This window comes from Homarus americanus, unplaced genomic scaffold, assembly GCF_018991925.1.
Source record: "Homarus americanus isolate GMGI-L3 unplaced genomic scaffold, GMGI_Hamer_2.0 scaffold25483, whole genome shotgun sequence".
NCBI lineage: Eukaryota > Metazoa > Arthropoda > Malacostraca > Decapoda > Nephropidae > Homarus > Homarus americanus.
In genome coordinates this window covers 6,933,139-6,955,802 of record NW_024726235.1, presented here as the reverse complement: position 1 = coordinate 6,955,802, position 22,664 = coordinate 6,933,139, and the positions used below count along the sequence as shown (strand labels likewise).

The following is a 22,664-nucleotide window of genomic DNA, read 5'->3' as shown; positions in this document are numbered from 1 at the left end:
GTTTAACCTCATGCAATAAAGACTTTCTTCCTAGTACCAACACTGATCTATTATACAAACATAAAACAAGAAGATTAACACAGGATCAATAATTTCTCACTGGTTACCTACTGGTTTAAAACACAATGTCCTAAGCAACATGCACAGACAGGAATAAGACTTTTGACACACTATGATGTCAGTTTTCTATTTTCATGTTAAGTAGTGAAAGGAAAGAAAGAAAGAAATCCAACAGATCATCAAGATGTGTTTATATGAGAATGGGTGCCCACCGTTACAGTTGAGTTAGTGAGGGTGGTCGAGTACAGTACTTTCATATTCTCAAGAGACAGGATGAACAAACAGGTGATTAGTGCATCCAGCTAACTCCACACTGGACAATAATGAAATACAAGTGATGTATGCTAACAATTTATTCAATACATCGTCTACAAGAGGGTGATGAAGAAGCCCGAGTCATGCAGTACAAGAGAATCACCTGGCATCATGCATTAACTACTGTACATCATTAATATACAATACCAGCAGCTAATTATACAGTGCTCTACTACCATCATGCAAAACTACATACACTGTACTGTTATTTATAGGAGAATGACATCATCTGCACATGCAACCACAAGGATGACTGTCTAAAGAGAAAGCAGCTATAATCACACAAAGCTATAATTAGTAACAGGTTTATTATTCAAAATTATTTACAGAAATTAGGTCATATACTGTATTAGTATCATAAATTATCTAACTTACTCAGCTGTCAAATTTTCAAATATGACAGAGTGAGTGAGTGAGTGTGAGTGTGAGTGTGTGTGTGTGTGTGTGTGTGTGTGTGTGTGTGTGTGTGTGTGTATTGAAAGAGCTTGGCAGCCAGAAGGCTGAAAATATACAGTTACATATTTGGGGAATGGGTTTCGAATTACAAATAATATACAAGTAACATAAGTAACACAAATAAGATATATAATAACTAGATGGGGAAAAGCTCAAACTACAGTTCATTTCAACATAGTGACAGTGCAAGAAGTAGTATTTACTGGGAGTGAATACACTGATTTATTACATCTGCAATGTATATATGTGTGTGTGTGTGTCAAAAGTTACACATCAGATGATTCCTACACTACTTCTTAACTTCTCTAGTGTGAATGATAATATTTGTTTCAGAAATAATCTACAAAACAGTGGACTATGTTGTCAAGACTATTTAATCACTCAAGCTAATTATATGCTAATGAGAAACATGCTTTTGTGAAGAGATGTGATGGTCACTGAGAAATACAGTACAGTATGTTTAGATTTATTTACAATGTATCATGTTTACCAGAATTTGAGGTACTGAAGAGGATGCCTGTCTTGTCTTGCTACTGAACATAGAAAAATTCATAACAGTCACACACACAAGCAGTCAGATCTATAGGCTAGCAATAATCAATTAGCAAGCAAGAGTTATATATATTATCATTGAAAAATAAGTACTTTCTTCCCCACACATGGATAAATTCCATAAACTGGTAATAGTCTATACAGCAACTATAACCACTGTAAAAAAAATAGCTCTAATTATCAATAACGAAGTGTTGTGAGGTATTGTTATGGTTCTAGTTGTAACAGAGAAGCAGTGCTGTTTCTCTGAGGATTTCTGAATAATTAGTTTACATCTACAGAAGTACTGTACTCTAAAGAACCTACATACTAAAGATAATAATCAACTCCTGTAGAACCAATTCCCTGAGTACTGTACAGCAGACTGATAAAGTGCACTATAAAAATTATACTAAGTGTTAAAGAAAAACATCAGAGTGAGAATTACAGAAACAATCTTACCAACAGTGTAAATGTCACAAAGTGTTCCAGGACCTTGTGAAGACTTAAGCACCTCCACTACCCACCACTTCCAACAATTCAACTCAGACTACTGCCATGTGTTATCTCATCACACAATACAAGTTTTTAATGAAAGTTCTTATCTAACCAGTTATTATCTCTTATTATCAGATATCAGCAGTAGTGCTGTAAGGGAGGAATGTGTGAGAGACAGGGTTTATCAGTGTATGTGCCCAGATAACAACACGAGATCAAGTGTTCTCTTCTGCCGTTACCCCAAATAACATGATCAAGTGCTGAGTTTAGCTAGGTTTTGAGCCTCTAGGAATTTGTTTAATGTAAATAATAATATGTATTCTTGTACCAACATTCTAATGATAAATTTATATCTAATTAGTAAGATTGCCAGTATTTCAATGAGTAGTTTCTATTTACAGTACTGTACTTAGCCCTTAACCAGTAGTAAATGATTCCATACTTCCGGCCCCACATGTGATGAAGAAGAAAAAAAATTAAAGCAAGAAACGTGAAACGTTCACTGATGATGATCACCGGTCCCACAGATGACCTGATGATGGTTGCCAGCCCTAAAGTTGTCTCTTTGACCCTGTGTTTCCTTTGCTACCACCAAACCAATGCTGTAATACTAAAACACTAAAGTAATACAATACTGTACCACCTAAACAATCTGGTTCTTCATCCTGCCAAGTGACAGATTTTGGTCCATCAGTTCCTTATAGTGATGGTAGCTGACAGAAGTCACTCTAAAATTTACCAACTGTATCATACAATAAGTTAATGTTCATGTGATTTGCCTTTCTTTTCAAATTCCTCCTTTCACTTGTTATCTGTCTACATCAAGTCACTCTGTCTTATACCCAGAGCAGTTTGGAGGCTGGAGTTTCTAACCAAAATATTGATATCTTAAGCTCCAATCGACAATTTAACCCCTTCACTGTGAGATGCCACTTTTAAAATTTTATTTGGCCAACATCAGACAATTTTATTCAGGATGGAGGGGACCCCATACACAAGGGAATAAATATCTTCCTAAGATTTCTACAGATCATTGGGTCACCACTAGAATAAATATGTCGATCTTTAATTTGTGTACACTTTCAACCTCTTTCCTTCAATATATTACAGCACATGGAGCCCTGAATTAATTAATATCTGCTGATAAAAATGTGCAACTGTATCACTATCCTATTAATCATTAACAGTACTTCTTGATTACTGTATAATGGTAATAATACATGAACAGTCAATATCTATCTGCTTCCATCATTTACATTCTTCAGAAACCACTAAAGAGAGATATATGCTTATGATGGGCCAAAAAAAAAAAAAGAAAAAAAAAACACGCACGCACACACACAGACCAACGTTAATGTTACAAAGAGGATTTATATTACTCATGGAACCGTCAACAAGCCTCTATGGATGCTTCATGACCATTGGGCTGTGCAGTATAATTTCTAATCAAATCATCCTCTACGGTACTGTATATGAAACCCCAAAATTTAGTGAAGTAACAATAGTACTGTATATTACTTAAAAGTTTACTGTAAATTACTCAGTATACACCCTAAATAAGGCCATTCAATACAACAATAAAATATGTACTGAACTTCTCCGAAAGGTTCATCTGCACAGTAAGAAAATTCATACTGCAATTTTCCTATAAATGTATCAACTGGTTACTAAGAAACTCTTGAGATAAGTCAAGCATGAAGTCATCAGTTGACTAAATGAACAAATGAATTTCACAATAAGCAAAAAGTGGTTTCTTTTCCACCTTCCCTGACCACAGTCTTCCGACTAACTCTATCAAAAGCTTTAATGTCAACATGATTTCTCAGACTACAGTATTTTCTAGATTTAACTCCTTTCCGTTAAATAAAAATTTCCATTATTTTCGCTCGATTTAGCGAACTATTTCACTAAAGCGAGCGCGGTTCCATTAAATTCCGCTGCTTGGCGTGTGGCATTTGTTTACATCTGCTCAGTCTGTGTCCTACCGCCACCGTGTGTGTTGTTTACTGCTACCTCTCGGTCTACCTCTCATTCAACTAGCTACTGTACTGTGCTTAGACATCACGCCGAAAGTCTCTCAGAAGTCTCAGAAAGGAAGTGGTGTGGGGAGAAAGTAAAAAAAAAAGTGCAGCTATCAATTGAAAATGTTTGAAAATAATAGAATAAATTGAAAACAAACACTGAACCCCCTAGTTTAAGGTAATCCATGAATAATGTTTCTAATGTTTCTATGTACAGTCAGGAAAAAAAATCTTGAACACTTAACAATACCTGGCATCTACTTCTGAGTTATACATATATGATTGGGATATACCAATAACACTACTTGTCATCACATATTATGCCTGAACCACAAAATAGGATAAAACTCTCCTTAATACCTAGGATCTTCAGGTACTTACATGCCAAATACTGTCAAGTGTTCAAGACTTTTGACCCCGACTGTACATATGTATCTGAGGTGTTTCCATAGGAGTGAGTGTATTAACAGAATTATTCTCGATTTTTAACTAGTTCACTAAATCAAGCGAAAAATAACGGAAAAAATTCCTTACGCTAAATCGAGTTTGTTTTATCGGATTCCATTAAATCGAGAGTATTGTATACTGTATAAGGGTTTACCCAGTACCTCCACTGAATGAATATGATGAAACAGCTGTTATCTTTGCATGTAATTAATTGTATGACAAATTACTCAAACAAGCTCTATTTTGCCACAGCCACTACAGTTGTTCTCATACAGTGGCTCCCAACTCTATTAATAAACTTCAAAACATCATGCTTTTCTTATACTTAAAACTTCCCCATGATTTGAGGTTTGATTTCTTCTGAGGAAGTCTCAGAGAACCACCTTTCCCAGGCAGCCTTTCAAAGGACTCCTCTGTTACTTGCGGCTTAGGAAGTCTTAGACTTCCTTCACGACTGAAGGATGAAAGATACGGCAGGGATTCATACGAGCTGTAATAATCTGATGATGGATCCGAGATACAAGAAGATGTCAAACTTTGAGGTGCGACACTTTTAAATCTTTTTTTGTCTGCATCTTGGCTTTCAAGCGACTTTGATTCATCTTCAAACAGTGGATTAAGGCTAAAACCTTTAGTAGCTTTACGAGCCCTGAAAGATGCACGCGCAAAACCATGACGGATCAACTCCTCTTCTAACTCCCCTATGCCAGGGCTCTCAAGTGTTACAGGAGTTACAAGCTTGGAGAGTGGGGAGATGTTAGGGGTGGTGGAAGGAGTTGATGTGGAGAAAGGAATAAATTGTAAAGAGCCTGTTACAGAAGAATGATGGACAGGAGGAGCATGGACAGGTGTAGAAGAACGAATAGGTAATGATGAATGTGTATAAGAGGACCTCTGGAATGGAGTTGTTTGGCTGGGTGAGTGAGAGGAATTTAATCCATTGTCAGTAGCACTACAAGACAGGAAATCTCTCTGTGGCTCTGACTTTCTTGTTATTTTACTTTCCTGAAAACCACCACTCTTGTTGAAACGTTCAATTATACGGCTAAACACTAAATCAGAACCTTCACCAATGTTAGAAATACATGCATCAGAGTCAGGAGTGTCAGAGATGCCTTCACTACTAGAGCACACATCAGCATTATGATTGTTAGTGTGTGGTTGTGGGAAACAGGAATGAGAAGCAGTGACTGGAAGAATGGAAACTTCTGATATGGGAGAGGAATTCTTCAGCTTCATATCCCCACTCCTTGACATGCAATGTGCTTGGGAATCCTTACAAGGAACTTGGCTGCATACCTGGGCATTTGAAGAAAAGTCTGATGATGTCCTCGTTACTGCTTGATGTCCATTGAGTGTCAGATGTTGATGAGTTTTGTATGACTGCTGTTGATGGCCTGGCTGCTGCTGCTGCTGATGTTGCTTCTTTTGTTGATGTGCTTGAGGTTCTTGATGCTGCTGTTGTTGACTTTTCTGGTGCTTGAAGTTTTTGGAAGAAGCCCTGACACCAGTGGCTGGAGTTACATAGTAATCCCGGCTGTACCTGTTAAGGTCAGTTTTTGGTGGCACTCCATCGCGCAGGCTGGGATCCACCTCCTCCTTCTCACCCTCCTCGGGGAATTCTCTACACACATGAAAAGTCAGAACTTATTACGTATCACTCTATATCTTTACTGTACTCCATAATTTCCTATTTTAGATTCCATAGTATTTGAAAATATTTTGTAAACTGGATTTACATGATTTTATTAAATTACAGTAATTTGACAAAACAGCCACCTGTAATACGGGCAAATATGACCCATGTGGAGCCGACTTACACACTGAGAGTTCGGCGAGGCTGGGGTGTGTGGTCTGATGTGTGGCAAAGTGAGAGGCGCTGAACAAGGCGCTCAGGGGCATAAGGGTTGTTAGGCAATGACACTGCAGCCTCCCACTTGCGATGTTCTCTGTCTGCAATTGTACCTGGCAGAAACAGATATATAGTACAGTATAAAAAAACAAAAACAAGTTGACAACCATATACGCTCTTTGTCCTTCTAAGAAAAGTGGATATCTACCTTCAATTGTATAACTTGTATACTTTTGTTACTTGTTCACTTTCCTGTTAAGGATACTAATGAAGACCACAAGATGCAGAAACTAGATGATATAATGTTACAGTGCTCGAAATATTATAACTCACTGGTATGTCTTACTATCGTCTAGTTTCAAATTCACTGAAAATGTTATATGGAGTGGTGAAGAGTTGGGGAAAAAAATGGCAGGGAGGGAGGGAGATGGAGAGGTGAAGACTTGGCAACGTAGCACGGAGATGGCAATTAAAACTCTACGACTTTCTTTCCACACCACAATTCGATTTTTTTTTAATTATGAGGATGACACAGCTTACACTCCCTCCCTGCCCAAGTATTTTTGTCCACAACTGTACCAGACAACACATCTAAGTTTGAATAATGTTAAGTAGTTATCTTCCTACAGAACAAGAGATAAGTTATTGTAGAACTTCTTTCAGCCCATGCAATTTGAAAAATCACCTGAAGCCAACTAACACACATATGTACTGAAGAACCATTAAGAACCCGCACAGTTACCTGTAGGAGGACGCGATGCAGTTAACAGGCAAGCAGGATCATGTTTATCACCCTGAGGGCATTCTTCATGCTCCTGATGTTGGTCCCTCAGGGTGGTATAAGCATGCAGCTGGTCAGTGGTTAGAGGGAATAGGGGGCTGATGTTTACTGAAGGGTCTATGTTAACTCTTTGATCTATAGCAGTTGAAGAGGAAGAGTAACTTAAAACTGATGACATTATCACTGGCAGTTCCTCTTTGTCTGAGGGGTTATCGTCATGACTGGAGGGATAATAGTCAAGGCCAAGACTAGCACCACAGGGAGAGCTGGATGGAGAAATTAAGCCATTGGAAGCAAGATTAGGGAATTCTTCACACAAAGATGACGAGGGGTTACTAATATCTTCTGCCAAATATTCTAAGCTGGCAGAAGCATCCTTGAATAATGGAGCATATGCATCAGCACTATTACCACCATCAGTAGTTGAATTATCTATTGTTTCACCGTACTCTATAGGTTCTAAGGACTTATCCATCCCAAGCACTTTACACTTATAAGCTCTGCCACCATCAAGCAACACTGAAGAGTTCAAGTCACTGTCTTCATCCACAGTTGTTTGGTCATGAGAGAGAACATGCTCGTTGTCTACAGTTGGCCCATACGTAGAGCTGAACACATCCTCCTGAGTTATACCTGGTCTTGTTGGCACCTGCTGAATATCATCCAGGTCATCAACGTCAGTGTTAACACCTGAGGATGTAGTTAATTGGTCCCGATGTGGCAGACTGGATGTTTTGGCAGAGGTTAGTAGGTTCCCCGAGGTGGGCCGTGTGGTGTTGGAGGGGTAGGAGCCAGGGTTGTGTTTCTTGCGATTGTGCCTGCCACCTGGCCTGGGGTCCTGCTGCCAGGGAGAACACCACATGGCTGGTTAGTGACACTAGTCGAGGTACTGGTGACAGTATATATGGCTGAGATATTATTGTTAACATCTGGTATTAAAAGCTTGTGTGACTAATATTCAGTTATAGATTTTAAGTCTGGCTTTACTATCAATAAAGTGCAGTATTTCCGAGTGTGCCAGAAGCTTGTTGAAAAAATATTAATACAGCTTAAGTATTAACATTAACTTGCTTATTAAGGGCAAGCAACAGCCTGTACAGTACTGTACACACATGCAACAACAAATATTGTGTGCAGAGAAGTGGAAATTACTCTTCACTTACATAATAAAGAAAAAAAAAGATTAAACACAAATTAAAAAAGCATAAGTTTCTTTGAAGAACCAAGTATAGTATACTGAACAAACTGTCAGTGGTCTGATTAGAAAAAATATATAACATGCCAAATCCCTTAAAGGTTGGCACAATACACAACAACCTGTAAAATAAAAAAGTACTGCAAGACAGACCAGTTTAAATTATGTTGAACATAAACCTACAAAAATAAAAAAGTACCAAACAAACAGCAAAATGACACAGGCAGAGGCTGGAATTCTTGAAAAAAACAAAAAATGGTGTAAAGATTTTCTGGGTCTAGGAAAATGTGGTGGCAGCCGTTACATATATCTAATCAGTGTTGGAAATGTCCATTACAAATGTCTGCCTCAGGACTGAAGGAGGAGTGGGGTCGAGTCGTCTATTCGAGGGCGGCCCCAGCAGCACAAGAGGTATCTTTGGAGAATTTCGAAGATGGAGCGGGAACTGCCGTCATTGTCCCCCTACACATTAAAAATGCCAGTCAGGGGTATCCTGGTGAATTTTGTCTGGCTCTTAATACTACTAACCAAATCATTCTAATTATGAATTTAAATACAGTACATGCAGCTCATCGTTACTTCCAAATGTAAAAATGTCATCATACAGTACGTGTAAAACTGACCTGCAAAAAAAATTAACAATTACACATTACAGTATTAGTTGAACAGGGAAAAGGATTAACATCTTTTATGTATAGATATGCGATTAACATCTTTATGTATAGAAAGCATATAAGATTTTACTTCAAATACTTTTTGCTAAAGCCGATTCTCTCAAGTCATTCATAGTACAGTAATTATTATCACAAGGATTGTGATGTCATCAACTGGATTACACACACATGTCATTAACAAATGTCAGTCCAAACCCAGCATGGCCTCAGTTACAAGGCCAAATACATCACTCATGAAAAAAATCTTCATACACAAGCTAAAACAGTAAAGTGCTCCTTATCATATGATGTTAAAGACTCACATACACAAGCTAAAACAGCATACAGTCAAGTACTTCACACACATCAATCAACATAACTTATGGGAAAAATTAGGTTACATTCCTCATTAGTTAGATAAAGGTAAATAGTAAAAATTAAAACCCCAATACACATTTACACATTAAATATTAAAGACTATTACAGTGGGTGGAATGCAAACCTGTTTATTTACTTGTGAGCTTGATGGCTTCAATCTCCCAGTGTCAGTGCGATCTTGTTGAGGAATAGGGGTACCTTCTGGGACAATCCTGACGTGACATCGGGTGGTTATGGTGCTCATCATGTTAAAAGCAGTGGCGGTGATTTCCCCACTGTCTGCTAGTGTGCACTCTGCCAGTCTTAGTGTCCAAGTACCATATTGATCACTCTCTACAAGGAGATGGGTGAAGGAAAATTATTATGTTACATGTAATGGAGAAATGGTGATATGTTTCAACAACAGGTTATATCCATCCCTGTCTTTAAGATTTTTCCTAACTGGAGCATTACAGTGGAGATCATAATGTACAAGCAGAGAGATTTCCAAAATTGCACAAGATTATAAAAATTATTCCTGACCAACTACTTACCTACAGCAAGCCGGGAGGAAGGTTCTAGTTTCACTAGGCCTCTTGAGAAGATGACTCGAGGTTCTGGGTGACCTTGTACTTGGCACTGAAGGTTCAGTTCTCCACCCTCCTCAAGGGTGATGTCTGACAACCCTTTTGTAAAGGTGGGACGTTTCTGAGGCCTTGAGTTTGCTGAAATAAGGAAAGAAAAAGATAAATTTATGAAATAATACACAGCAAAATAAAACTAAAAAGTTTGCTTAGAATCAAAATATAATTCAATTAACAGTTTCTTAATAAGGTTTCTCAGTCCTATTTCTAAAACCACCACTACACCACACCACTAATACTACTGGTGCTACTACCATAACACAAGCCAACTCCTTGTCTTTATACCTTTATGTTGTACTCTACAGAAGACCCAAACACAGTGGGTGGTAGTGTAAGCAGCGGCAGCATACACACCAGCTGCAGAAGGTGTCATGCCATACACGTGTAGGTGATGATGGGATCCTCGACGAAACACCCAGTAGTCGCGATGATTCACAGGGACCAAAGAACCGTTGTGATACCAACTCAAACCTGATGGGGATGGAGCTTAAATATGGAGATACCTTCTTTGATACAGCACTTTATATTGAGCAGCAGTGTAATGTTTACTCTGGTTTAGTCATAAATATAAAAAATTCTGATACAGTACCATACAGTAATATTAATATGACTACAGTGGTCCCTCGGTTAATGAACGGTTCGATGAACGAAATCTCGGTTAACGAATTACCTCCCATAAGGATCTTCAATTCGGTTAACGAACAAAACCTCGATTAACAAAATCCTCACGAAAAACACGTTTTGTTGTGAGTATCAGCTGATCAGCTGATGGGCTCGTCTGCCAATTCAGTAATCTGTTCTATGCTTCCATTCGTTTCCAGTGGATTAAATATCAAGAAAGTTGTGCTCTTTAATATTTTTGAATTTTTGATATTAAAATTATTAGTCATTTTAAAATTTAGTTAACATATTGATAATATATGCAGTACAGGGCGAGTCGCTTGACTCACCCACCAGGCGTCAGTTTGGCTTTGTTTACAGTGGAGTGAACATCAATTTTGTTGGTTTCTTGAATATTTTTGCATTTTTACATTAAAATTATTGGTCATTCTGAAATTTAGTTAACATATTGATAATATATATAGCGCAGTGCAGTGTTGATTTAAATAAAATAATCTTGACTTACACCTAGTGAACTTAAAATTTTATTGGTGAAATTACTGCATCAAGCATGGGTCCCTGAAAGGTGATCCATCCCCACTTCCTTCTCTTCTACCTTCTCCTCCACCCCCACTTCTAATTCCCATCATCATCATCAACCAGGAACCTTCTACATACACACCTTAAAGTAAGTGTACTTCACTGCATTTTTTTTACTTTGTATGTACTTTTCTGTGAGCTGGAACCAATTACACAATATCCCATTGAAACACTGGATTCGGTTAACAAAATTTTTGGTTAACGAACGACTCTGTGGAACGAATTGTGTTCGTTAACCGAGGGGCCACTGTATAGAAACAATTATATTTTCTGTACTAAACTGCCAAATTGTCTTGTTTATAATCTATTTTAAAAATTAAAGTCAACAGCCATGCTCTCAAAATGCTGTATATTATAAAAAATCAGTAAACTAAAACATTAAAATTTTTCTATCTTGTCTGAACAATGACTCTCACCCATAGGCTTCTTGGTGTTAACTTGACAAGCAAGACGCAGCGTACGACCTTGCATCACTGTATAATCTTCTGGAGTTTCCACAAACCACACTGTCTCACTTGTACTGGATACATTCTTTGGGTGAGGCATATCCAAGGGAGGACTTAAAATGGTCAAATCTTCTGCTGGAGATGGTAGAAGCTGCAGAGGAGACTTCATAGATGTCTTGGAAGGAGGTGTTGTGGCCAAAGAAAGTTTCCTATTGAACAGAAACAAATACTGTATAATCATCTCCATAATCTGAAGATGTTTGTGTCATACAGCAACATAAAATGATGATGTAATATCATCACAAACAGCAAAAGATTGACACCATCAACCATAACTAAAGATAATGTGTTTTAATACAGTAATACTATTCCACCCGACCTCACTTGGTTGGTATAAACTTTCTAGACTAAGAATTTCCTATTAAAGGCTCTAGAGCAGCGATTTTCAACCAATGTGCCGCGGCACATTAGTGTGCCGCTAAGCATCCCTTAGATGTGCCGCAGGAGATTAAATAGCATTTGGATAGCATTTAAAAAAATAGCATTTGGATATGTTTTGACATTACTGGTACTTTTATGGAGCACATTAAACTCCTTTTTTTCAATGATGCAATAAATAAACAAATGTGTTGTTCATTAAAAGCCCAAATGGCAGTTTTAAATTATGAACACATTCTTATCATTCATTTTCTTTTAAATGATCAAATCTATCCTTAAATACTGATAGTGTGGCTCGACCATTTTAGTGCCTGGCTCACTGTGTCGTGAGGTGAAAAAGGTTGAAAATCACTGCTCTAGAGTCTAAAGCCTTTAATAGGAAATTCCTAGCCTAGAAAGCTTATCACTGTAGACTATCTAGAGTCTAGACAGTCTACAGTGATGGAAAAGTTGTCCAAACAAAACAAAGCACTGTTATATTGACAATCAAAGCAGGGAGTAAAAAAAAAAGTCAATCACAGGAAGCATTAAGCACATCTATACGGTCCTGATTGCTGATTGCGAACAGAGGTGAAACTTAGGCTAAGAGTTAGAGAAAATCTTTACATACCTGGGTTTTGGCACTGGTCTCTCACTGTCTGATATAGTATCTGGATCTACTCGTGGCTTTCCAACAATTACAGGATTTCTTATTCCTTCTACAGTTTTCCCATCATGATAGCCTGTGGGAACTTCTTTATGACTTGTGTAGAGATAATGAACTGACTGTGGCATAGTTGAGGATTTATGAGACTGTGTAGGTGAAGGCTGTGTGGGTGAGTGCTTCCTGCCACCTCCCTGCTGTGTTGTGGATGCTGTTGTGACTCTGCTGGGAACACTGTAGTCTACTGTGTACTCCTGGTCCTGTTGAGCAAACTCTGCCACAATCTCTCCTGAAAAAATTATCAAAATTTTAAATGGTATTTGCTCATCCCAAATTACTGCCTGATATTAGTAGCGAAGGTTTATTGGGTACTTCAGATAAGATGGACATTTATTCAGTAAATTTATCATACAACTTCATATTAATTTAGCATGTACAGTATAGAGAAAAAACAGGTATAAAGTCCATCATGTACTGGATAGAGAAAATTCAGGTATACAATGTACAGTCTCGTTCAAGATTCTTCGAACACTACTGGAGACAGCTGGCAACTCAAGGCCGTTTGTTTACTATAGTACGCCGTACATTATAATATGAAACAACAAAGCCCAACCATTAATTAAGCAACCGGCAAGTAAGTGATCAATCACCAATTACCTTTTACATTCATTCATAATTTTTACTACGTACTATAGTAAACAAACGGCCTTGAGTTGCCAACTGTCTCCAGCAGTGTTCGAAGAATCTTGAATGAGGCTGTACAACCCATGCAGGTATATAAATAACATACTGTACCTAGACAGTACAGATATACAAAATCCTAGGCAGCGCAAGTATAAAAACTATCTACAGTATCTAGACAGTACATGTACACAAACAATGGTAAACAGTAAGACAATAATATTTAACCAAGGTATAATTCAAAATGGTTGTATATATAGTTAAAGGTTCATGTAAATGTAGTGTTCTTGTTCTAACATACCTGCTAAGGTGGAGAGTTCTCTGGAGGCTGTGCTGGGCTGGTAACTCTCCCCTGCCTCTCCTTCACCCTCACTGTCGCTCCATGGCTCTCCACTACCAAATGACTGTTGCTCCGACAGCTCTGACAATTCATCCACATCCCTGTGAGAATAGTCAAGTGTAATATTCTGTCTCTAATATAAGATTAATTATCATCCCTCTTCACACACCTCAAATAGCTTTATGAAAATGTTTTTAATGTACTGTCATCTAAATAAAAAGTTAAACTACAGAAGAATTCATGGTTGTGTTTATATATTCAGTCACAATAAACAATATGAGTTTCAGAGATAAAAGTGTTATGCACAGGTTACTTCTCAGTGGGTAAGAGTACCTTGAAAATTATAAATCCCATTATCTATACAAGCATTTAACATTAATAGATGAAGCATAACCATCAACACATGTATTAGTATTACAGTGTGGTGGCCTTCTAGTTGATGTACAGTATACCAATCTAAATTAAAAAGACTTACATTTATCACCAAATACAGTACAATACAGTATTTCTTCCTGCTCTACAGTACAGAATCTAATTTTTAAGCTCCTTAGAATACAAAATTTTTCAAAATAGAATGTCTTCAAGGTACACATAACTTACATAGTATTCAAGTACAGCTGTACGTAAAACAACTTAAGATAAAAATAATCCAACTATGTTTGCATAAATCTGTAAAAATTTCTATAGGTACTTTCTTTTGTGGAAAAAATATTAAACCCAACAGCAGAGGTCTACAGCATTATTATCAAAGCTGTAGGAAGGTTCAAGTAGTAACAACACCTCCACAGTATTGTTGCTACATTGCATAAAATCCTTTTTTTACCCTTTCTTATGTTAACAATCTGTATTTATAATTTAGACACCATAAAGATGAAGTGGGGGAAATTTTATTAGTAAATCTCAACTGTAGTAAAAATTGTCTCTTGAACAAAATAACCTTGAACCTCTAAAAACTGGACTGGGCCTAAATATGGACAAAGATGGTGCCTGGACAAACTGAACTTTGGTGTTCTCTTCTATCTATCTTAAAAAAAAAAATCTTCCTTCCACAGGATGACTGAGGCTGAATGCTGGATAGATACAACACAATAATGGAGAGAAGAAAAGTGAGACACCAACCTGTTGCCCACGGTGGCTGGAACATGGGCCTCGGGGTTTGGGATGAGCATGGTGACAGGGTCAGAACCAGCGGCCCCCACCAGCCGCTGCCGACGGAAGAGCCAGTTCTCCTCCCATGTTTCCGAGTCCACCACCATGTCGCCGGGACCAGCCTCGCACTCGTCTGCATCAGCATATGAGTCTGAAATGTCAAGTACTGTACATACACACTCAATGACAGACAAAAAACAGTACATGACTACCTAAAATCAATGATATAATCCGGTACTGAACTTATGATAACATGCTCTTGTCTCTCAATGCTTTCTGACAAAATATTTTCATCACGTATTACAAATGCTTGGTAGAATGATTATGACTGAATAAAATATTGAATAAAACTCAATAACAACTGCTTGTAGTTTGCTGTTTGTACCTGATTTTTTTCAAAATTCCAAATACAGTGAAACCTCCATCTAACAACCTTGATCATATGGATATACCTGTACTGTAATATAGTCCGTCAGGTAGAGATTTCACTCATAAAAGACTTTAATCTAATGGACTAAACTCTCCCATATAGTCAGCTAATTGGAGGTTTCAATGTAAAAGCTAATTTTGTGAAATGCATCCTCTATACAGTATCCCAGCATAAAATACAAAGGCTACAGTGAATCATGGCAGTCATCCCTTGCAAACTTTTTTTCAGATACAGTACAGTAATTAATATTTGAACCTCACTTTCATTATTTATGCCAGTCATTTCACTAGTTCTTATTACTTAATCTCACAACCAGGCACCTACAGTACTCTCATAACCTGCTACAGTATGTGAGGTTACTATTACAGTACAGTATTTCTTGTAATAATTATTTGGTTTTAATTATCTATCATGCTGTCTCTTTTTCAATAGTCTAGAAAATATTGCATGCCTTGTGGAAGCATTAACGCTGTAGACACACACTGAAGACTGACCATGAATAATATCAGCACCAAGCTCGGGAAATGACACCCTCCTGGAAGTGATGTGGGCGGGGTCAGGAAGAGCAACGTTAATGGTGGACAGTAGAGGATCTTCTGTCACTGAGTGGTGAGACACTTTATGGTGTCTCCTCTCTCTTGAGTCATCCAAGGAACAGCGGGAACCTCTCCACGACCCGCCAGAGTCACTGACGTCTTCATCATAGATCCCCTCCAGGTCCTGGTCATCATCAGTCAGGTGGTGGGTGGTGATCTCCTCGACGTGTTCCTCAATCTAAGGGTGAGACAGCGTACTAATAATCTCATGCTTTAGCTGGTACTGTACGAAGCTTAAAACTGGTGAATGTCGTTGGAAAATTCTCATACCAAAATTCACTTAAACCATTTCTATTTGTTTGAGCATTTCTACAGTAAGCACACCTTAAATTGTAGTGGTGCACCTTCTGTTGTGACAGCATTGGCCCAGCAATCATCCGTGACTACACCCTGGTCAGGGCTGATGGTGGTTGGCCTGTGGGCAGGATGGCGAGGAGGAGTCAGAGATCTCTCCTCACTGCCCTCTGACCCAGCCTCACTCACTTCACTTCTTTTGTGTCGTCCTCGCCGACTCTCCTTGGCTCCACCTGAGGTACAGTACATGTCATGATTCCCTCTGCTTTAGTTTAATTAATCACATTTCATGTTCAACAATATCATAGTTACCAAAGATGACCACTCTCTGACCTGACATGCCACTATCTGTGTCTGTGCTGGTGACATCATGGCTGACCTCTATTGTCACCTCATTTGGCCGTCCTCCCTCACATGATTCTAAAACCTGTAAAGAAAAAAAAAGTAAAAAATAATGCAACATTACCCACACCACATACAATATCTGTATACTGTACCAACCTGACAATACCTATCTGCATAAAAAACTCATTTATTACAAAAATATAAAGATTATCTTTTTTAAAATGTTTTGATTTATATTTATAATCGGTGTCTTAGTTTTGTATGTACAATACGTATATGCAAGTTTAATGTTTCCATATGTTCTATGCATTCACAGAAGGGAAAAGAAAATATACGCAATTAAGATCTCAAACTTTAGGGGAACACTGAATAGTAGTTTGGTTGGTCTTGGTTACCCTTGGGTGTATTACAGTATCACTGAAGCTATGGTACAGCATCTATCTTCTCTATTTCACACTGAATTTCTATACAGTGAACCACCACATAATTCCAATTTCCACAGCTGTATATTTACCTGCCTTATTTACCTAAAGGTCACCCACCCACTACATCTATCATATATATGACTACTGTATCACTATGAAATTGATTAAGCAGACTTCATGAAGATTAGGAAACTCTGCTTATATCACCTGATGATTATAACACCCTTACTTTTTTTTTTACTTTTATCCTCTTCACTACTGATCGGCTCGTTAGCCGCTTGGGCGATCGGTCACATCTCTGTTATGCACTGTTGGCAAGTCCTGGGCATGTACTGGCTCCTGAATGTATCTGAACCTGCCCCAGTGCTTGTCAAGTCTGGTCTTGAAAGAGCTCACACTCGGTACCGTCACAACACTCTCTGGCAGATTGTTCCACGAGTTCACAACTCTCACTCCGAAAAAGTTACCCCCTCACAGTTTTCTGGGCTTGTGGCTTCTTCAGCCTTGAACTGTGACCCCTGGTGGGGAGAGCATCCACCAGCTTCAGGTAAGGGCACTCGACTGAGTAGTGCCCTTTGAGATGTTTATACGCCTCAATTAGGTCCCCAATTACCCATCTGTAGTAGAAGCTAGGCGCTCTAACCTCTCAGGGTAGCAGAGGTGCCAAAGTGCTGGCACCAGCCTGGTGGCCCTCTTTTGGACATTTTCAATCAACTAACAGTCTAACAGTCCCTAGCATATCTCGGGGACCAGACGGAGTGACAGTACTCCAGACGGGGAAGCACCTCACTCTTGAAGATCGTTACAAGGGACGGGTTGTCTAGATATTTGAACGATATTCTTATAAGACCTAATAATTTGAGGGTTCGGTTATGTTATGTTAGGTTAAGTTAAGCTGGTTACGGTAGATTAGGTTAGGTTAGTACTAAGGCGTGTAATCATCAGGTGAAATAAGCTTGGGTTCCTACTCTTCACGAGAACTTATTTAGGTTATGCAAGTCATACTTGAAAAAAGGCATCCTAACTGGTGATTACCTGTACAGTACCTTGTTACCTTCTATCTTGGTGACTGATGGTGACTCACTAGTGGTGGTGACTGATGGTGACTCACTAGTGGTGGTGACTGATGGTGGCTCACTAGTGGTGGTGACTGATGGTGACTCACTAGTGGTGGTGACTGATGGCGACTCACTAGTGGTGGTGACTGATGGTGACTCACTAGTGATGGTGACTCACTAGTAATGGTGACTGATGATGACTCACTAGTGATGGTGACTGATGATGACTCACTAGTGATGGTGACTGATGATGACTCACTAGTGATGGTGACTGATGGTGTGATGATGGTGACTGGTGACTCACTGATGGTGACTGATGGTGGTGACTCACTAGTGATGGTGACTGATGTTGTGATGATGGTGACTGATGACACTGGTGGTGACTGATGGTGACTCACTGGTGATGGTGACTGGTTGACTCACTGGTGATGGTGACTCACTGGTGATGGTGACTGGTGATGGTGACTCACTAGTGATGGTGACTGGTGATGGCGACTCACTGAGTGATGGTGACAGATGTTGACTGGTGGTGGTGACTCACTAGTGATGGTGACAGATGGTGACTGGTGGTGACTGATGGCGACTCACTGGTGATGGTGACTGATGGTGACTCACTAGTGGTGACTGATGGCGACTCACTCGTGATGGTGACAGATGGTGACTCACTAGTGATGGTGACTGGTGGTGACTCACTGAGTGGTGGTGACTGATGGTGACTCACTAGTGGTGGTGACTGATGGTGACCACTGGTGATGTGACTGTGATGGTGATGGCGACTCACTGGTGATGGTGACTGATGGTGACTCACTAGTGATGGTGACTGATGGTGACTCATTAGTGGTGGTGACTGATGGTGACACTAGTGATGGTGACTGGTGATGACTCACTGGTGGTGGTGACTGATGGTGGCTCACTAGTGGTGGTGACTCACTAGTGGGTGGTGACTGATGGTGACTCACTAGTGATGGTGACTGATGGTGACTCACTAGTGATGATGACTGATGGTGACTCACTAGTGGTGGTGACTGATGGTGACTCACTAGTGATGGTGACTGATGATGACTCACTAGTGATGGTGACTGGTGGTGACTCACTAGTGATGGTGACTGATGGTGACTCACTAGTGGTGGTGACTGATGGTGACTCACAAGTGGTGGTGACTGATGGTGACTCACTAATGACAACGACACCATAAGGCTGGTTGTACCCTGGAGGCGAGGTGAGAGGAGGGGGTGGCGGGGGGGGGGACGTGAACCACTAATGAGTTACTTACCTGGTAATTAATCCAGTCATTAAGGCCACAGGTGACCCCACAATCACCACTCATCAGTTACATCCCGCCAGCCAGCAGCAGCCCATACAACACTGGCTGGGGATTGGCTACAGATGAACCAATTTCAACCAATCAAACTTCTTTTAAACACCGAATCTGTGGTGATGATGATAACTCGAGTCACCACATCAAACAGCAGCCATATTAGTCACCAACGTAACATTTCGCGTCACAGTACCACGGGAGGAAGTATACGTGTGGTAGATTCTCCAGGACGCGTCACACTGCCAGTTTAATGGATGAGGGACGTATGTGTTTCTGCTAGACGTAGGGAGTCCACCGGTTCCCTCACACCTAACTCAACAGAACCGAGGATGAGGAAGTTTATGTTCCTGGAGTAAACACTAACTTGTAGATGCGAGAAGTGTTTTATTTCAGGTAAGGAGTTTTAGATGTTGAAGAAAAACAAATATGGTAGCTTAGTATAATTGTCAGTGTTTGTTTGTTTTGCTGCTAGGTGAGGAGAGTTTTGTTGGTAGAAGGTAAATTGTGTCTACACTTGAGTTTTTTTTAATGTGTTGTGGGTGTAAGGAGGGTGTATTCTTTAGCTTACGTGGGTGTGGGTGTGGGTAAGGGGTGAGTATCTCCGTGAACGAGGGCGTAAATACGGGGCAAGATCTGGACGTGTGTGTGGGTGGAGGGAGGGAGTAAGAGTTTTAATACAGCACGTGTTCTGGTGTAGTTAGATGGGCGTGAGCACGGGCGTAAGATGCGTGGTGGTCTGCTGTGCTTGAACGTGGAGGCAGCAGCGTCAAGTGGGCGGGCGGGCGGGCGGGCTTGCGAGCTTCAGGCACCTCCGCTCACTATGGCTGCTTCCCGAACACTGATCGCCTGACTGACACACATACACACACTAACACTAACACGCCTTTCTCCTCCTCTAACACCAAAAAAATTAAATAAAACCGAACCAAAAGCTAAAAATAATAAAATAAAAACACAAAACCACGGATATAAAAAAATAAAAAAATATATATACGACTAATAACAAATCACAAGACACCGACTGCAGCAAGTGAGGTAAAACTCGACCCTCCCGACCTATGAATCTACCACCGCACTTGTCAGGTTTCCCACAAGCGTCATGGGCTGTATATAATGGTGACACAGAGACCAAAACAGCAGATGAAGAGGGAGAGAGGGAGGGGAGGGAGGGGGGCGCTGTTCCTGTGCTCACCCCAGCCTCCTGAACCACACACTCACGCCATCATCCACTCTTCTGAGGACCTGTTAATCTGTTCCGGTAAATCTAAATACAGTCTTAATATTTCCCTGAATGATATACAAGTGTTTAGAGAAGAGAATAGAATAAAATTATCAGTGAGGACTTCAAACCCTTACCATCACCTGCCACCAAAAGTTTACCATGTCTTAAGCTTGCTGCTGCTACCATTACAATCCACTGCACCACCATTGTCCCGCCATAACTACCATTACACTAACAACCACGCTAACAACTGTTCTCTCTTAACTCCATCAAAATCTTTGGCTCAGCCCCCCCCCCCCTACAGTCATGTTACTAGCAAGAACTATGTTACGTCTGTCACGATCACTGATTACTACAACGGCTGGAACGTGACTCCGGTGATTATTATTACCACACACTGTCACAGATGCTTCTACCCCCTCCCCCACAGGTGAAACAAGACCAGGAACCACAAACTATTATGAGTCACCCATGATTGTTGTAATATTCTTACGATTACTAAAGAAACATCATTCCCTCTTGTAAATGCGTTACAAAGTCATTAAACAGTGAGATATATACGTTAAATGATGTTAAATAACCATATGAGTGATCAATAGAGAAGCCTGTAAAGGGGCGAGTAGAGGAAGATGAGTGGAGCCAGGTGGGGCGGTGATGTAGGTTACAGTACCTTGTTGAGAATGGCGGTGGCCAGGATGTCCTCGTAGGTGTGGGAGTTGAAATCCTCGACGGGCGTCTCCGGGGAGACGGCCGGGTCGTACCCCTCCATCTGTTGGTGCAGGGAGACATTACTCACACGCCCGGCTACTGTCTATGTTAACCCCTTGTGTACGGGCCTCTATCTGTGTTGAACAAAATCGCCCGAGGTAGCCAAATAAAATAATAAAAGTGACGTCTCAGCGGTGAAGGGGTTAAAGAACACTATTGACAACGCCATCTGCTGTATGAGAGAAACATTACTAACGTCATCAATTACATACAAATCCAACAGAAACAACAGTACCATATATCTATGAACAACGGAATAACGCCTCTATTATGTGAAAGGAACACTAACAAACACCATCATCTGTTTTACTCCCAACAAAAACAACAGTGCCATCTATCAACAAGGACACTAAAGAAAGAAAAAAAACTAAACACATTCCCATCTCTCGAGTGTAAGCCGTAATTAGCCACAACAACGCGAAACCAATACCCCTCAGCTGTGTAACCCGGGGCTATCTGACGAGACCACAACTGCGATAATAAAACAATATACCTGATACTGCCCTAGTCCACCACCATCACCAGTTTATTTAAGAGAATAACAACCCCTAAATTCTAAACAAAAGACAAAAACATCAATAACCAATCACAGTGTTCCTAGTTACAAAATCACCCCCAACCAAACCACCATTCACACCCGAGATTCTTAAAACGTTCGTAAATTTGTGTTATTTCTTCCTAACTTCTGATACAACAACAACACAGCCACATACATCACTCCGGCCATGACATAGACACGAGGGGGTGAATCATGGCGCCGAGATAATCCTGAGACTCGACAGTAACTGGATTAAGTGGGGTCTTCATTAGCCTGGCTCAGTTATGGAAAACATGCGCACACAGACAGACACAGACAGACACATAAACACACTAAAACGGACGTAGATAGATACACACAAACAAACACACACACACACTCTGACAGACAGACAGACAGACAGACACAGGTCGTCCATAATAACATACTCCAGTAGCCCCCAGGTGAGGAAATAACTCGGCCCTCTATCTATCTATCTATCTATCTATCTATCTATCTATCTATCTACATCTAAGTATCTATATATCGTATCTGTCCATCTATCTGTCTATCTATATATACATTATATCTGTCTGTCTATCGATGAAGAAGAGAAGAGAAGAGAAGAGAAGAGGAGAGAAGAGAAGAGAAGAGAAGAGAAGAGAAGAGGACACACGCACACATTACCTCACGTATAATCAAGAGACATTAAACTTAATTAAACAGTTCATCCCCTGGAACTAACCTGCCTGGCGTCAAGAACTGTACAAAGGTGAACAAAAACAAAGGTGAAGAAGAACAATGGTGAACAAGAACAATGGTGAACAAGAACAATGATGAACAAGAACGGCAGCGAGAACACAGTGCCTGGGAAGGAGATCTACCCGACGTGGGGACTGGGGACCTACCTGACGTGGGGACTGGGGACCTACCTGACGTGGGGACTGGGGACCTACCCGACGTGGGGACTGGGGACCTACCTGA

The 22,664-nt window shown here is 40.1% G+C and overlaps 1 protein-coding gene across 12 annotated transcripts in view; it reads right to left on the bottom strand.

Moving 5' to 3' along the window:
• LOC121865492 overlaps positions 1 to 22,664 on the bottom strand; it is a 61,460-nt gene that overhangs the window by 17,700 nt on the left and 21,096 nt on the right. For 7 of the 12 annotated variants that reach the window (XM_042364993.1, XM_042364994.1, XM_042364989.1 and 4 more), the window contains 14 exons: positions 21,066 to 21,164; positions 16,361 to 16,454; positions 16,058 to 16,260; positions 15,632 to 15,911; positions 14,678 to 14,858; positions 13,520 to 13,659; positions 12,505 to 12,826; positions 11,427 to 11,665; positions 10,096 to 10,281; positions 9,721 to 9,891; positions 9,312 to 9,520; positions 6,923 to 7,802; positions 6,149 to 6,293; positions 5,628 to 5,952 (listed from right to left, as the gene is read on the bottom strand). In XM_042364993.1, the coding sequence (XP_042220927.1) occupies positions 5,628 to 5,952; positions 6,149 to 6,293; positions 6,923 to 7,802; positions 9,312 to 9,520; positions 9,721 to 9,891; positions 10,096 to 10,281; positions 11,427 to 11,665; positions 12,505 to 12,826; positions 13,520 to 13,659; positions 14,678 to 14,858; positions 15,632 to 15,911; positions 16,058 to 16,260; positions 16,361 to 16,454; positions 21,066 to 21,164 (3,474 nt within the window). Of the gene's footprint in view, positions 1 to 5,627; positions 5,953 to 6,148; positions 6,294 to 6,922; positions 7,803 to 9,311; positions 9,521 to 9,720; positions 9,892 to 10,095; positions 10,282 to 11,426; positions 11,666 to 12,504; positions 12,827 to 13,519; positions 13,660 to 14,677; positions 14,859 to 15,631; positions 15,912 to 16,057; positions 16,261 to 16,360; positions 16,455 to 19,128; positions 19,970 to 21,065; positions 21,165 to 22,664 lie in introns of those variants that run through there. The other 5 variants (XM_042364997.1, XM_042364990.1, XM_042364991.1 and 2 more) reach the window with 5 other exon arrangements.